This window comes from Nycticebus coucang, unplaced genomic scaffold (assembly GCF_027406575.1).
Source record: "Nycticebus coucang isolate mNycCou1 unplaced genomic scaffold, mNycCou1.pri scaffold_44, whole genome shotgun sequence".
NCBI classification, from domain to species: Eukaryota; Metazoa; Chordata; class Mammalia; order Primates; family Lorisidae; genus Nycticebus; species Nycticebus coucang.
This window is the reverse complement of record NW_026515578.1, coordinates 1,188,149-1,206,466: the sequence shown is the minus strand read 5'-3', so window position 1 is coordinate 1,206,466 and position 18,318 is coordinate 1,188,149. Positions and strand designations below refer to the sequence as shown.

General features: G+C 35.8%; 1 protein-coding gene and 1 pseudogene across 1 annotated transcript in view; both read right to left on the bottom strand.

Moving 5' to 3' along the window:
- Nucleotides 1–1,825, bottom strand: part of LOC128579311 (ankyrin repeat domain-containing protein 26-like) — a 36,521-nt gene extending 34,696 nt beyond the window's left edge. Inside the window, exon 1 of the mRNA XM_053581457.1 lies at nt 1,705–1,825. Coding sequence (XP_053437432.1) covers nt 1,705–1,825 — 121 coding nt within the window. The remainder of the gene's footprint in view (nt 1–1,704) is intronic.
- A 2,366-nt stretch (nt 1,826–4,191) lies between these two features.
- LOC128579310 (protein MCM10 homolog) overlaps nt 4,192–18,318 on the bottom strand; it is a 53,404-nt pseudogene continuing 39,277 nt past the window's right edge.

Genomic DNA, 18,318 nt, shown 5'->3' with positions numbered 1-18,318 from the left:
TATAGGAGAAATTATTTGTGACCTTGCACTAGGTAGACCATTCTTAAATAGGACAAAACAAAAGCCATTATTAAACAAACAGATAAACCAGAATTCATTGGAATACTATTAAAAAATGAACACTGGGGTGTGGCCCCTGTGGCTCAGTGAGCAGGGTGCCGGCCCCATATACCAGGGTGGCGGGTTCAAAACCTGCCCCGGCCAAACTGCAACAAAAAAAAAGCCGGGCGTTGTGGCGGGCGCCTGTAGTCCCAGCTACTTGGGAGGCTGAGGCAGGAGAATCGCCTAGGTCCAGGAGTTGGAGGTTGCTGTGAGCTGTGTGACGCCACGGCACTCTACCGAGGGCCATAAAGTGAAACTCTGTCTCTACAAAAAAAAAAAAAAAAAAAAAAATGAACACTGGTAACATTTCTTGGAACGTTTGGAAACATTCCTTGGAATGCAAACCAGGAAAGATTCCTTACAAAAAACAAAGCTAGTAAAGAAACTGTATCCAGAATATATAAAGAACTCTTAAAACTCAACAAAGAGAAGAACAGTCTAATTTTTTAAATGGCAAGAAATTTGCAAAGACAGCTCATTGAAGATGAACAGATGGCAAATATGCACATGGGCATGGGAGGATGCTCAACATTATGAGTCATTAGGATGCTGTGTATTGAAACCAAAATAGTATGCACAATGCATGCACATCAGAATGTCTAAAATTAAAAACAATGATATACTGAGTGTGAAGATGCAGAGAGAATGGAACTGTCATGGACTGCTGTCAGGAATGGAAAATGGTACAAATACTATGAATACTATGGAAAGTAATTTAGCAGGTTCTAAAATAAGGGAATGTAAAACGCCAGTAGGAGAGTGCTGTGGGTGATGAATATGTTAACTCTTATTATGGCCATGGGTTCACTTGTATATTTCAAAACTTATGATATTGCACATTTCTTCATATACTAATTACGCCTCTCTGAAGCCATTGAAAGCAGGAACAAACACCTAAGACAGTGGCTGAAACACACAAAGAAAGAACAGCCAGGCACAACTCTAGCAAGATAATGCTAGAGTTGAGATCTCTAATCTTATAATAAGGAGAAGTGGTAGATGTATTTTCAACAAGGATTTTTAACACGATGGGATCCTCATTTTTAAAAGTACAGTAGGCCCTCCATAGTTGACCACCTCCCTGCATTGACCACCTCAATTTGACCTCAAGTTGACCACACATCCACCACACATACGTATCTGTACAGTAGGCCTAGTTCCTTATGTTGGCCATCTCCATGTGTTGACCAGTTCGTTATAGTCCCTTGAGTGGTCAACTCACAGAGGATTGATGATATATATATATAATGGTTGCAGAGTAGAGCATGGCCTCAGGAGATGGGGTTGTGAGGAAAGCAGTTCTAAGGTTACCCTAGCATTCCAAGTGGGAGATAATGGCAACCTGATCTTGGGAAAGTGTAAGAGAGAAGTAGGGTCAGCAACACACGTGGGTGCCATTTACACTGAGAGAAGTACAGTGGGATTCTCAGAACTCTTTGACTGAGTTCATAACATAATGTAGTTCTCATTCTACATGAACATAAAGCCATTTCTGAGATTAATGTTACCATAATACATGTGTGCTCTATGGTGCAGTGCTAAGCAATGCATATGCTACTGTAGGACACATAAAAAGGTCTTACGCTCATGCACTGGTCCTACCTTTATGGTGCTTTCCATGTTGTTTAGCAAGAAATGTCAAATTCTTATAATTAACAGAAGGCAACTCATAATCCTCTGAGTCTCCCTCAGATGAACAGGTTAAGTCATCATGGTCATCCATAGTGTGTATTTGTTTTTTCACCTATAAAATAAAGAACAGTGCTTCAAAATGTCCCCCAAATGTTTTCAGCATAGTCTAAATGTACAGAAGTGATAGTTATCCATTTTCTTTTCTTTTCTTGCTTTTTTAATAAGTTATTTGTACATAGATCATAAACACATTTATGCCATTTTGGGATTCAATGTGTTGATTATTTGTACCACTTTACTTCTTTTATGTTTACATGGATGGAGCTGGAAAATACTCTTCTTCGTAAAGTATCTCAGGAATGAAAAAAATTATTCATTTTTTATACGAGCAAAACCACAGATATTTTGTAAAGTACTGATGTGTGCTAAAAGGATGACACTTTTACCTATGGCTATGGTTCCTTAATCAGTTTTTAAAGGAAATGTCTTTATAGCAAAAGAATCTGTTTTTTACTTTAACTTTATATTTTCAAATAATGACATGTTTGATGATTTTTTAGTAATACCTTGTTCTTTTTCTTAGATGTTCTCTTTGTAGGCCTAAAAAACACAAATAATTCCTTTTAGCAAATAGGAAATATACAAATGCAAAATATCTAAAACTATTGCTGTTTAATAAAATATCTGCATTTGTCATTTATTTCTCCTACTTATAGAGTTTTTAGGGTTTTTAATACATAATGTAAAATCAATCATTTTCTACAAGAGGGATTGAAGTATAAACAGTAACATTAAGAGACAAAGAAAACATACTACATAACATCCTAACAAAGAATTACATTTAGATCAAGCCTTCTGAAAAGAGAAAGGACAATCATACTTCTTGCATTATTTGATAGAAATATACCAGGTGTTTGTCACTCTCCTTTTTAATAAATATGGTAATTTACAGGCACTAATACTTATTTTTATTTGCATTATCTTTCTAACATACTTATATGAGGGAAATTCTTTTTTTAATAATGTTAAATGTTTGTAATAATGTTAATAATGTTAAATTCAAGGCCAGAAGCTGTGGCTCACACCTGTAATCCCAGCACTCTGGGAAGCAGAGGCAGTGAACTGCCTGAACTCATGAGTACAAGACTAGCCTGAGCGAGAGTGAGACACTGTCACTAAAAATAGCCAGGCATTGTGGTCGGGGCCTGTAGTCCCAGCTACTTGGGAAGTTGACCAAGAGAATTGCGTAAGCCTAATAGTTGGAGGTTGCTGTGAGCTGTGACACCATAGCATTCTACCAAGTGTTACAAAGTGAGACTCTGTCTTAAAAAAAGAACAATAATAATAATAATGTTTTTCATCTGTACTTTCACAACTTACTATGTAATTACTATGTAGTATTTAAAGCACTGTATATGTATTTAATTAATGTGAATCCTTACAGAGCTCTGTGATGTAGCTACCCTTTTACAGATGTTATCATCCTGTATGGTTTTATAAAGGAGGAGACTAGGCTCAGAACACCAAGTAATTTGCCCAAGCACATACAGATGGTCAGTAGAGACCACACATTCAAACCCCAGAATTCTGGCTCCAACACATGAGCTTCATACCCTGTTGTGAAAATCAAATTTATTGTCAACTGCTCTTAAATGATAGGATAGTAGATAAATCAATATAATCATTCTTTTTATGGCCATAATTATAAACAAAATTTTCTAAATCTCACATATTTTTTAAAAACTAAAAGCCTTCATATCGTTGTATCTAGGCAATTAGAGAAACCTACTTTCAACAAGTTCAAAACTTATTTTTCTAAAGAAAATTCCTCATCAGCACTAAATTATCTATTCCACTGTTTATTCGTGTATTCAACAAATACTTATTGAGTATACAATACACGTCCATGACACTATTGGTACAAAGAAACGTGGTTTTCAAGCTTTATAAATTTATGATACAAAAAAGTGTTATCCGAGATAAACTGTCAATCATTTATTTTTCTATTGTACATAATCAAAATCTTCCCTTGTCTAGGCTATAAAGGTAATACCTTTGATAATTTAGAGTATCTCATAAAATCACAATGCTGCTATTGTTAATGTCATTATACTATGTATATTTTTATCTCCATGTAACACTAGAACTTCATTGAGATAAAGGAGTGTATAACCAAGAGGTACAGAAACACATCTCTCGGTTTACCTGCCAGTTTGGGGCCAAAAATTTCTGTGAAAGCTGTAATGTTGCCACAATACTGTAGTGAGAACAGGGAAGACAATATTCTGGTTTTCCACTTAAACATCAATGTTAAATTTGGTGTCAAGCCCACACAACTGAACCATCTGTGCATGGGTTTTTGCTGGTGTCAGTCAGAAACAAAGGCAATCCGGAGTCCATCTTTGGCCTTTCCATAGCCACATGAAGAAAAAAAGATTGAGGCAAATGACGTTAGGGTTATTTGAGGCTATTTAGAAATTTGGCGTGTTCTCCTCTTGGTAACAAAATTTCTCCTCTGATATTTGGACCAGAGTTTTCTTTTAGCATCCCCTCCCTTTTTTTTAGAGGCCATGATTAATGCAGTGCTTGTGTGGGAGTCTGTCCCCACAGGGACACTTGAAAAACTTTTTCATGCCATTGAGCCAGTGGAGGTCGTGCTGCTCACTGACACAGGTCTCCAGCACATGGAGATGGGTGTAGGTGCCCATCTTGCATGTCACGACCAGACAATTCACTTCTCTGATGTTTCTCATCTTTTCTTCCATTTGTTCTTTTTTCACCAGTGCCTCAAAATAGCATTTATGCAGCTCATCCTCAGCCTCTTTCAGGACACCTGTGCACTTTGACTTTACTTTTAGAATTTCCTGAAATTACTCAGATTCCAGTCAGGGAAACTGCTCTCTCCTTTTCTTCATGGCAGGCTCCAATTCATCCTCAGCTTGGGAAGAAAACATGGTGTTCTTTTCTACACATTTCATCACTCCCACGGTATACTGGGAATCCTTTTGTATCATTTTGAGGCTAATTTGTTGTGTTTCTGTAAGAACCTGGCCTTTGCTCATAATTTGGTGATAGCAGCCAAGTTTTTTTTGTTTCTGCTAAAGCACTCAGTTTTGGTTTTGGTGGTTGTGACTCATCAGAAAAGAGAATGTCATTTCCTTTTGAGATGCCACACCCAATCTTGGGCATCCACCTGGTCAGGCTACCTTCCACCCTGGGGAAATCAGTCCCCATCCATAAAATTTTTCCCTAGCTCAACATCATCAAGAGTTTCCCCCTACATTTTCTTCTAAGATCTTTATCATTTTGTGTCTTAGATTGAAGTCTCTTATCTATCTTGAGCCAATTTTTTAAGGGGTGAAATGTGTGGGGCAAGTTTCAGTCTTTTCATGTGGTTATGTAGTTTTCCCAGCACCATTTTTTGAAAATTAGTTATTTTCCACACTGTATATTTTTGTTTGGTTTATCAAAGATCAGATGGCAAGAGGAGATTGGTTTGATCTCTTGGTTTTAAATTCGGTTCCATATGTCTATGTCTCTATTTGTGTGCCAATGCCATGGTGTTTTGTTTATGGCAGATTTGTAATATAGCCCAAAGTCTATTAGGGTGATGCCTCTGACTTTGTTTTTATTACTAAGAATAGCCTTAGCTATATTGCTTGTTTTTTGGTTCCATAAAAAATGAAGTACTATTTTTTCCAGTTGTTCAAAATATGTCAGTATTTTAATCCCCATTGCCTCAAATTTGTAGATTACTTTGTGTAGAATAGGCATTTTGGCAATGTTGATTCTTCCCAGCAAAGAGCATGGTATGTTCTGCAATTTGTTAGTATCTTCTGCAATTTCTTTTCGTAGGGTTTCATAATCCTTTGTGCAAAGATAGTTCACCTCTTTTGTTAGGTATATTCTTAAATATTTAATTTTCTTTGAAGATACTCTGAAGGGAATTATGTCCTTGATTTGCTTCTCAATCAAGAGAAGCTGAACTTAGTTGTTACTGGCATATACAAGGCTACTGATCTTTGGAAATTGATTTTATACCCTGAGACATTTCTGTATTTCCTGATAACTTCCAGGAGTGTTTGGTTGAGTCTCCAGATTTTCTAAATATAACAGTATATCAGCAGGAAAGAGGGAGAGTTGGACCTCCTCTGCTCCCATTGGGATGTCATTTATTTCTTTCTATTGCCTGATTGTATTGGCTAGAATTTCTAGAACTCTGTTGAGTAATAGTGGTGAGAGTGTGCATCCTTGTCCGGTTCCAATTCTCTTGGAAAAGCATTCAATTTTACACCATTCTGCATATGTTAGCTGTGGACATATGTCTTCAATCATCTTAAGAAATATACCAAATATGCCTATATTTTAAATGTTCTTGTTAGTAAAGAATTCTGAATTTTAACAAATGCTTTTTCTGCCTCTATTGAGAGCATCATTTAGACTTTGTTTTTATGGATAGGATGTATTACATTTATGAATTTACATATGTTAAAACAACCTGCATCCCTTGGATGCAATCTACTTGATTGTGATGCATACTTTTTTTGAAATGAGTAGCTGTAATCTATTAGCTAAGATTTTATGGAGTATTTTTCCATCTATATTCATTAGTTAAATTGGTCTGAAGTTCTCCTTGTTTGTTAAGTCCCTTCCTGGTTTTGGAATCAAAACAAAAGTGATATTTGCTTTATAGAATGTGTTTGGGAAGGCTTCAGCCTTGTCAATGTTTTGAAATAGGTTCTTCAGTATAGATAGGAGCTCATCTTTGAAGGTGTGATAGAATTCTGTTGTGAAGTCATCTGTTCCTGGGCTTTTGTTGTTGTTGGTGTTAGAAGCTTTGTTATTGTTTCTGCACTCTCAGCATTTGATAACTGCCTTTTCAGGAGATCTATTTCTTCCTGGTTAAGTCTAGGAAGATGGCATGATTGCAGCTATTGGTCCATTTCCTCCACATTGCCAAATTTCTAGACATAATTTCTTGTAGTAGACTGAAACTCGACCAATATCTTTCACCCCTTAAAATAATTGACTTAAGATGGATAAAAGATTTAAATCTAAGACATGAAATGATAAGAATCTTAGAAGAAAGTGTGGGAAAAGTTCTTGATGATGTTGGACTCGGGAAAGATGTTATGACAAAGACCTCAGTAGCAATCACAACAACAAGTAAAATGAACAAATGGGACTTAATTAAGCTGAATAAACTTCTGTCCAGCTAAGGACACAACAGGTAAAGCAAATAGACAACCTTTAGAATGGTTTTACACATGTTACGAATCTGATAAAGGTTTGATAATTAGAATCTACAGAGAACTCAAATTAAATCAACATCAATAGAGCAAAAAAATTCCATCTACTACTGGTCAAGTGATATGAACAGAACCTTCTCTGAGGAAACCGATGAGTGGCTAATAAACATATGAAAAAATACTCATCTTCCCTGATCAATAGAGAAACGCAAATCAAAACCGCCCTAGACATCATCCAACTCCAGTCAGAATAGCCCACATCACAAAGTCCCAAAGTTGCTGATGTTGGTAATGGGGAACACTTTACACCCTAGCAGGAACTGCAAACTAATGCAACCTTTTTGGATAAAAGTATGGAGAATCTTCAGAGAACTCAAATCGGAACTTTTATTTGATCCTCGAATTACATTAATAGAGATATAACTACTCAGAAGAAAAAAAATGTTTTTTAATAAAGACATTTTCACTAGATTGTTTACTGCAGCTCAGTTTACATTTGCCAAGATTTTGAAACAACCTGAATGCCCATCAACTCAGAAATGGATCAAGAAACTGTGGTATGTGTACACCATACTTCTCAGTCATTTTAAAAACAGAGAGTTTACATCTTTGATATTAACCTGGATGGAGGTGAAATGCATTCTTCAGTAAAGCATCAGAAAATAGAAACACAAATATCCAACATACTCAATAGTAGTACAAAGCCAGTAGACAATCTAATACATGTCCACATAAGAGAAAATCTCATTTCAGTTCAAGTTGGGAGGAAGGGGAACAAGGGAAGGGGCAAGAGAAGGTTGGAGGGAGATTGGTGTGCTCCTACTTAATAGGCAGAATGTAAGGGTACATGGAACACCTCTTGAATCCGGGACACAACTACAAGAGGGACTCTACCTAACTAATGAAAATAATGTAATCTAATTGTTTATACCCTCACATTAACATGAAATTAAAAAAAAAGAAACAGGAAAAGAAAAGACCTGATTATCATTTTGTCCATGTATATAAATAAAGACCAAAGAATGACTGAAATTTCAAGGGAAGTATGTATTGTGTGATAAAAATCATCCAAATTTAGGATATTTTATACTCATTCACTATACAAAGTAAATATTTATGTTAAAATTTTGAATTCCATAATGGAAATAAAAGGGGAAAAATTGCAAAAACAATCTTATTGTATAAATAATGTAACATGAGATCTGTTGAATAATGTGATGTGGTTCATATTGAAATGCATAATCTTTTAAAAGAAGACTTGCTGCATTAGTAGTACTGGGTTTTACCACAAGAGTCAGTAAATTAACACGTGAGCCAAGCTCAGCCCACTGCCTGCTTTTGTCAGCAAAGTTTTATTGGATCACAGGCATGCCGGTTCCTTCATTTTCTATGACAGATTTTGGACTATAACAAAATCCATATGGCTCACAAAGTCTAAAACATATTTACTCTCTGGCTTTTTTTTTTTATTTATTTTTTTTTGTAGAGACAGAGTCTCACTGTACCGCCCTTGGGTAGAGTGCCGTGGCATCACACGGCTCACAGCAACCTCTAACTCTTGGGCTTACGCGATTCTCTTGCCTCAGCCTCCCGAGTAGCTGGGACTACAGGCGCGCGCCACAACGCCCGGCGATTTTCCTGTTGCAGTTTGGCGGGGGCTTGGTCTGAACCCGCCACCCTCAGCATATGGGGCTGGCACCCCACTCACTGAGCCACAGGCGCCACCTACCTACTCTCTGGCTTTTTAAAGGAAAATTTGGCCAAGACTAATTTTATTAGATTAAACGACCTCTGATGTAATCATTTTTACACTTTATTGAAATGTATATATGGAAAACGAGTGCCAATGTGCAATCATTTGCTGATATTCAGACTAATTTGAGGTTCCAATAGTTGAGCACTCATGTATTGAGAACAAAACCAAAAATATAATAACCTCCAACCTTCTTGGTTATAAGCTAGAATTCCAACAACATGTAGCTGCCTTTTGCAACCAGGCAGATATTTAAGCAATTCTATTAAAATTTGGTTATATGTATCACTAAACTAAATACTTTAAGCATACTTTCATTGGGAAATGATTAGTATACTACAGATTCACCTCATTTTAGATTAGTATACTACAGATTCACCTCATTAGTATACTACAGATTCACCTCATTTTAGAAAATAATTGCATGCAACATTACTTTATGGGTGTGGTGTTTAAGTATTTCCTTACTGACACGTATTTACACTATATCCAACTTTTGATATGACAATGTTATAATAAACTTCTGTGATACACATATATGATAACATAGTTATATAAAAGTTCTTAACATACATAATTAGTACTATGTATTTTAACATAGGTTATATATATATTAGATACAAACATATTGGTTTATTTTATGTATATATCATAGATAACAAATGTTCTTAACATGTTTGTGTGTTTACATGGGTCATATTTTCCTGTAGGATCTAGCTGCAGAACTGGACCTCTTAGATTCAATGAATGACATATTTGAAATTTGATGCCCATTGCTAAATTACCTGTCAACGTGAATTTACCAGTTTATCAACAAATAGTGCATGACAATAAATTTTCTACACATTTCTCAGCACTGCTTTTGTTAAACAAAAATATCAGCATGACTGAAAACAATGACCTCCCATTGTTTGTAAATTGTTGTAAATTTGCATTGTTCTAATAGCAGGCAAAGGCTGAAAATCCTTAGGTTAAGTATACAACTTGTTAATTGTGAATGTTAGTCCAAATTAAAATTAGTTTTCTTGTACAGTAATAATTATCTACTATGAAACACCGCTACAGGCTCACCTGTCCCACTTTTCATTCTCCTTCCTAGAAAATTGCTGATTGTAGGTTTCTCCAGCCTTTCTTTTTTGAGTAAATCCATCATCATCACTGTCATCAGTTGCAATATCACAGAGGTATTTAGATACTTCTATCTCATTAGCTTCACACTTCTTCCTTTGTTTTTTAACCTTGATGAAAAGTTTAATAGAAGGGATAATTGTTACTACTTTAGTCCTTAAAAAGAATTTTTTTTGTTTTGATTGATTTTATCACTTTACTTTGTTATGATTAGAGCCAGCAAAATATTTTATTACTTTAATTTTAGCATTACATTTGAGTATTATCACATAATCGTGAGATATAATTATAACTTTGTTATTTAAATTGTTTGGAGAATCTGCTTTATATCACTTTGAGTGAGTCAAACAGAATTTTTCAAAATTTCAAAAAGGGCCATCCTTAACTTTGTCATTCCCTTTTCCTGTTGGTATTGAATGAATTTTCACCCCATTTGACTGTCAGAAATTGAGAAATAAAAAGACAAACAAAAGACGCCATCTTCTATCCTTTCATTTATTTCTTTATATACTTATTTATCTAAAAGTATTATGGGGGTACAAATAGTTTGGTTACGTAGATTGCTTTTGTAATGTTTCAGTCATCGATAGAAGTATGTCTTTCACCCAGAGAGTGTTCACTGTACCTGTTAGATAGGTTTCTGCTTCCCCTCCCCCGTCACCCCCTGCTTCATTTCTATTGAGGTTTACTTCACATGTGTGCCCATCAATTTAATTCCATTTTAGTAGTAAGTACATGTGATATTCATGTTTTCATTCTTTAGATACTTCACTGAGGATAATCGTCCCTAGTTCTAATGGTCCCTAGTTATATCCAGATTGTTGCAAAAGACATTAAGTCATTCTTTGACGCTTAGTATTCTATGGAATACATGAACCATGTTTTATTAATCTACTCATGAATTGATGCACATTTTGGTTGATTCCCCATCTTTGTAATTGTGAATTGTGTTGCAATGAACACTTGAGTACAGGTATTTTTTGATAAAATGACTTCTTTTACAAATTTGGAGGCATCACATTACCACCTTCAAACTATACTACAAGTATAAAGTAACCAAGACAACATGGTTTTGACACAAAAATGGAGACACAGGCTGATTAAACAAGACAAAATACCCATATACAAAACCATCCACATATAGCCACCTGATCTTTGACAAAGCAGGCAACAACATATGTTGGGGTATCTCTCCCTTTCAATAAAAGGTGCCAGTAATATTGTATTTGTATAGCCATATGCAGAAGAATAAAATAGGATCTATACTTCTCACCACTCAAAAAATTAATATAAGATGAATCTTATTTGATCATAATGTATGATTTTTTTCTTTTTTTATTAAGTCTTTTGTACATAGATCATAAAAACATTAATGCCATTTTCAGTGTGTTGATTACTTATACAAATTGGGAGTGCTTACACATCATATTAATCAACGTAGCTTTCACCTCATTTACCCAATTATATTATAAGGACATTTGTGGTCTACACATGATAGATCCAACTTGTACTTGCAATGTGCTCCATAGGTGTGGTCCTCCTTCTATCCCCTACTATCCCTCCCACTGCCTCCCTTCTCCTTTCCCTCCCCTTCCCTCCTTCATCCTAGGCTAAAGTTGTGTTTCAATTTTCATATGCAACTGTCAGTGATTATAAATTGGTTTCACAGTAGTACTGAGTATATTGTATACTTTTATTTTCATTCCTGAGATACTTTACTAAGAAGAATATTTTCCAGCTCCATCCATGTAAACATAAAAGAGGTAAAGTCTCCATTTTTTTTTACTGCTGCATAGTACTCCATGGTATACATATACCACAATATATTAATCCATTCATGGGTCCATGAGCACCTGGGCTTCTTCTATGAGTTGGCAATTATGAATTGAGCTGCAATGAAAAATCTGGTGCAAATATCTTTATTGCCAAATGATTTTTGGTCCTTTGGATATTCACCTAGAAGAAGAATTGCAGGATCAAACGGTAGGTCTACATTTAGATCCCTGAGTGTTCTCCAAACTTCCTTCCAAAAGGAACATAATAGTTTGCATTCCCACCAGCAGTGCAGAAGTCTTCCCTTTTCTCCACATCCACGCCAACATCTGTTGTTTTGGGATTTTGTGATGTGGGCTACTCTTACTGGAGTTAGGTGGTATGTTAGAGTAGTTTTGATTTGAATTTCCCTAATGATTAAAGATGATGAGCATTTTTTTCATGTATCTGTAGGCCATGCATCTGTCTTCTTCAGAGAAGCTTCTGTTCATGTTTCTTGCCCACACTGAAATAGGATCACTTGTTTTTTGCTTAGTAAGAAGTTTGAATGGATTCTCTGTGGATTCTGGTTCTTAGACCTTTGTCAGTAGTATAACTTGCAAAAACCCTCTCCCGGGCGGCGCCTGTGGCTCAGTGAGTAGGGCGCCAGCCCCATATGCCGAGGGTGGTGGGTTCAAACCCAGCCCCGGCCAAACTGAAACCAAAAAATAGCCGGGCGTTGTGGCGGGCGCCTGTAGTCCCAGCTGCTCGGGAGGCTGAGGCAAGAGAATCGCGTAAGCCCAAGAGTTAGAGGTTGCTGTGAGCCGTGTGACGCCACGGCACTCTACCCGAGGGCGGTACAGTGAGACTCTGTCTCTACAAAAAAAAAAAAAAAACCCTCTCCCATTCTGAAGGCTGTCTATTTGCTTTACTTAGTGTGTTCTTGGCAGTGCAGAAGCATTTGATTTGATCAGATCCCAGTAATGTATTTTTGATGGTGCTTCAATTGCCTGGGGTGTCTTCCTCATGAAGTATTCACCCAGGCCAATTTTTTCAAGCATTTCCCTTGCACTTTCTGTAAGATTATTAATAATTTCATGTTTTAATTATGAGTCTTTTAACCAGTAAGAGTCAATTTTGTTAAAGGAGAAAGGTGTGGATCCAGTTTCAGTCTTCTACAAGTTTCCAGCCAATTCATCCAGCACCATTTATTGAATAAGGAATCTTTCCCAAAATTTATATTTTTAATATGCTTATTGAAAATCAAATGACAATAAATGTCTGGGTTTACCTCTTTTCTTTTCCCCTTTTATTTATTTATTTATTTTTTATTGTTAAATCATAACTGTGTACATTAGTGCAATCAAGGGTTACACTATGCTGGTTTCATATACAATCTGAAATATTCTCATCTAACTGTTCAACGTAGCCTTCATGGCATTTTCATGGTTATTGTATATAGACATTTGTATTCTACCTTTAGTAAGTTTCGCCTGTACCCATTCTGAGATGCACCGTAGTTGTGGCCCCACCCATTACCCTGCCTCCACCATAATCACCCCCCTCCCTTCCCCTTCCTTGGTCCTTTCCTCATAGTCTTGTGCTTTAGTTGGGTTATAGCCTTCATGTGAAAGCTATAATTTAGTTTCATAGTAGGGCTGAGTACACATCTACTCTCTATTTTTGTACCAGTACCATGTTGCTTTAACCACTATCAATTTATAGTATAGTTTGAAGTCTGGAAGCATGATACCTCCCAATTTGTTTTTATTTCTGAGTTATGTCTTGGCTATTTTTTTTTTCTGTTTCCGTATAAAACAAAGCACTAATTTTTCCAGGTCTTTAAAATATGACAGAGGTGCTTTAATAGAGATTGCATTAAATCTGTAGATTGCTTTAGGTAGTATAGATATTTTAACAACATTGATTCTTCCCAGCCATGAGCATGATACATTTTTCGATTTGTTAACATCTTCAGCTATTTCTTTTCTCAGAGTTTCATAGTTTTCTTTATAGAGATATTTCACATCCTTAGTTGGATACACTCCCAGATATTTCATCTTCTTTGGGACTATTGTAAAGGGAATGAAGTCCTTGATTGTTTTTTCCCTGTGACTATTGTTGGTATATATAAAGGCTACAGATTTATGAGTGTTAATTTAGTATCCTGAGACCTTACTATATGCCTTGATCACTTCTAGGAGTTTTGTCGTTGATTCTCTTGGATTTTTCAGATATATAATCATATCGTCTGTGAAGAGTGACAATTTGATCTCCTCTGGTCCTATTTGGATCCCTTGATTGTCTTCTGTAGCCTGATTGCGGTGGCTAAAACTTCCATTACAATGTTAAAAAGCAGTGGAGACAGTAGGCACCCTTGCCTGGTTCCTGATCTGAGTGGAAATGATTTCAATTTTACACCATTAACTATGATATTGGCTGTGGGTTTGCAGCAGATGGCCTCTATCAGTTAAGAAATGTTACTTCTATACTTATTTTCTTTCTTTTTTTATTGTTAAGTCATAGCTGTGTACATTTGTGCAAACAAGGGTTACAATGTGCTGGTATCATATACAATCTAAATTATTTTCATCAAATTGTTCAACGTAGCCTTCATGGCATTTTCTTAGTTATTGTATGTAGACATTTGTATTCTGCATTTAGTAGGTTTTGCCTGTACCCATTATAATATGTACCGTAGGTGTGGCCCCACCCATTAACCTCCCTCACCCTGAATTCCCCTCTCTCTTCCTCGCCTATGGCCCATTCCCCAAATTCTTGTGCTACAGTTGGGTTATAGCCTGCATATGAAAACTATAAATTACCTTCACAGTAAGGCTGAGCACATTGGATACTTTTTCTTCCATTCTTGAGATACTTTGCTAAGAAGAATATGTTCCAGCTCTATCCATGTGAGCATGGAAGAGATAAAGTCTCCATCTTTCTTTAAGGCTGTATAATATTCCATGGTATACATGTACCACAATTTGCTAGTCCATTCATGGGTCAATGGGCACTTGGGCTTCTTCCATAGCTTGGCAATTATGAATTGGGCTGCAATAAATATTCTGGTACAGATGTCTTTTTTGTATTGTGATTTTGGGTCTTCTGGTATTTACCTAATTAAGGAATTATAGGATTGAATGGCACCTCTATTTTTAGGTCTCTAAGTGTCTTCCAAACATCCTTCCAAAAGAAACATATTAGTGTGCATTCCCCCCAGCAGTGCAGAAGTGTGCACTTTTCTCCACATCCATGCCAACATCTCTGGTTTGGGGATTTTGTTATGTGGGCTACTCTTACTGGAGTTAGGTGATATCTCAAAGTAGTTTTGAGTTGCATTTCTCTGATGATTAAGGATGATGAGCATTTTTTCATGTGTCTGTAGTCCATGCGCCTGTCTTCCTTAGAGAAGTTTCTCTTCCATTCCTTTGCCCACAGTGAGAAACTGGCTGGCGATCTGTAGTAGACTGAAATTGGATCCACAACTTTCACCATTAAGTAAGATAGACTCTCACTGGGTAAAATCTTTAAACTTAAGACATGAAACTATAAAAATACTAAAAGAAAGAGCAGGGAAAACTCTTGAAGGGATCGGCCTTGGTGAATATTTAATGAGGAGGACTCCCCAGGCAATTGAAGCAGTATCAAAAATACACTACTGGAACCTGATCAAACTGAAAACCTTCTGCACAGCCAAGAACATAGTTAAGTATAGCAAGCAGACATCCCTCAAAATGGGAGAAAATATTTGCAGGTTAAACCTTTGACCAATGTTTAATAACCAGAATCCACAGAGAACTCAAACATATTAGCAAGAATAGTTGTCTATTTTTTGAGACTTTGGAAAAAAGAAAAAGAAGTTAACTGATGACCCCATACTGACCCTCAAAGTCAAAGCATTCTATGATAGACATACTCTTATCTAACAATATGAATGTTACTTTTTTTTGCATTCTTATTATTATTGCTCAATATTTTCTGGCAGCAATAATCTGATCTCTTCTATGAATGTTTTTATCTTTGCTTGTTCTTGATGACATTTTTGTTTGTAGTGCTTATTTTAATCAATGCCATTGTTTTTAAATTTTAAGTCTTCTTAATTTTGTGCAGGCAAAATTGGAAAGCAAATAAACACATTTATTTGTATGGAGAAAATAAAAGAATTAATGGAGTTGATAGAAAGGGAATTTAAAATATGGATGATAAAGACACTAAAAGGAATGGGCAAGAACATGGAAAGAAAGAACCAAAACTCTGATGATTGATATGTAGAACATAGAAAGGATAAGGTGGAGATTAAGGAAATGAAGGAAACAATCAGGGAATGTAAACCTGCAGTGAAAAATATCAAAAATAGGGTAGACTATGTAGAAAAAAGAAGCTCAGAGCTACAGGATAAAGTTTTTACTTAACCCAGAGAGTTGATGAGCAGAAAAGAAGAGAAAGAAAGCATAACATGCGCTTAGAAAACTACAATACTCCATGAAGTATTCAAATATATGAATAGGGATTCCTAAAGGGGAAGAAGATTGCCCCAAAGGAATGGAAGCCATTCAGGAGACTATCATAAAGGAAAACTTCCCAAGTTTCACTAAAGACCCACACACACCCCTTTCAGATGCATATCAAACCCTGGGTAATTTCAATGCTAACAGAGCCTCTCCAAGACACATTGTAATGAACCTGTCTGAAGTCAAGATGAAAAAAATTCTTCAAGCAGCCAGTAGTAAGCATCAATTGATCAAATTAGAATTCCAAGCAGTAACCCAAAAGATGTCTCAAGAATTCAGTCAATTCTATACCTATTTTCTTAAGTGTTCTGATCAAGAGAGGATGCTGGGTATTGTCTAAAGCTTTTTCTGCATCAATTGAATCATATGGTCTTTGATTTTTAATTTGTCTATGTGATGTGTTGTATTTATGAATTTATGTATACTGGACCATCCTTGGGACCCTGGGATGAAACACACCTGGTTGTGGTGTATAATGTGTTTGATGTGTTATTGGTTTGTTTCCTAGGATCTTATTGAATAGTTTTGCATCAATATTCATTAGAGATATTGGTCTCTAATTTTCTTTTCTTGTTGGGTCTTTTTCTGGTTTAGATATAAGCATGATATTCACTTCATAGAATATATTGAGAAGTATTCCTTCTTTTAGTATGTTTTGGAAAAGATTAAGTAATATAGGTACTAGTTCCTCCTTAAAGGTTTGGTAGAATTCTGATGTGAAGCCATCTGGTCCTGGGCTGTTCTTTTGGGGGAGATTTCTTATACTTGATGTTATTTCAGAGCTTGTTATAGGCTTGTTCAACATTTCCACTTCTTTCTGGCTAAGTCTAGGAGGGTGGCATGTTTCCAAGTATTGATCTCTTTCCTTCAGATTTTCATACTTCTGAGAGTAGAGTTTTATGTACTATTCATTAAGGATTTGTTGGATTTCTGAGGAGTCTGTTGTTATTTGGCCTTTATCTTTTCTTATTGATGAATAGGGGATTCTACTCTTCTACTTCTTGTTAGGTTAGCCAAAGGTTTATCTATTTTATTGACCTTTTCAAAAAACAACTCTTTGATTGGATGATCTGTTGTACGATTCTTTGGTTTTCAATTTCGTTTAGTTCTGTTCTAATTTTAGTTATCTTTTTTTTCTTCTGCTGGATTTAGGGTTGGAAATTTCTTCCTTTTCCAGTTGCTTGAGATGTCCCATGAAGTTATTGACTTCCTCTCTTTCCATTCTCTTGAGGAAGGCTTGCAATACTATATATTTTCCTTAGGACTGCGTTTGTGGTATCCCAGAGGTTCTGATAGTTTGTGACTTCATTATTGTTTTGTTCCAAAAATTTGGTAATTTCCTTCTTAATCTCATCTATGACCCAGCTATCATTCAGCATGAAGTTATTTAGTTTCAATGTTTTTGTATGCATGTGAAGATTCCTGTTTTTACTGAGTTCAACTTTTATTCCATGATGGTCTGAGAAAATACAAGGAATGAATTATATTTTTTAAAATTTGCTGATGTTAAACTTATGACCCAAGATGTGATCAATTTTGGAGGATAATCCCTCGGCTGATGAGAAGAATGTGTATTCAGTTTAATTAGGATGAAATGTTCTGTAGATGTCTATTATATATAAATGTTGAATGGTTAAGTTTAGTTCTAAAATTTCTTTGCTTAGCTTCTTTTTTGTGTGAGGATCTATCCAATACTGCCAGAGGAGTGTTAAAGTCTCCAACAATTATGGTGGTGGGGAAATCAAGTTGCTCATGTCAGCTAAAATTTCTCTTACAAATTGAGGTGCATTCTGGTTGGGTGCATAAATGTTGATAATTGAAATCTCATCATGTTGAGTGTAGCCCTTAAGAAATAAGAAGTGACCATCATTATCTTTTCTTACTTTGATTGGTTTAAAGCCTATTGTATCTGAGAATATAATTGCCACACCTACTTTTTTCTGATTTCCATTTGCCTGAATTAAAGGTGACCATTCCTTCACCTTTAGTGTATGTTTATCTTTTAAGGAAAGACGAGACTCTTGAATGCAGCAGATGTCTGGCCTGAGGTTTTCTATTTAGTCAACCAACCGGTGTCTCTTTAGAGGGCAATTTAGTGACCAATTATTACATAAATTGGATTTAATTTTGACCAAGGTACATTATTTGAACATTAATTTTTTTTTTTATTAAATCATAGCAGTGTACA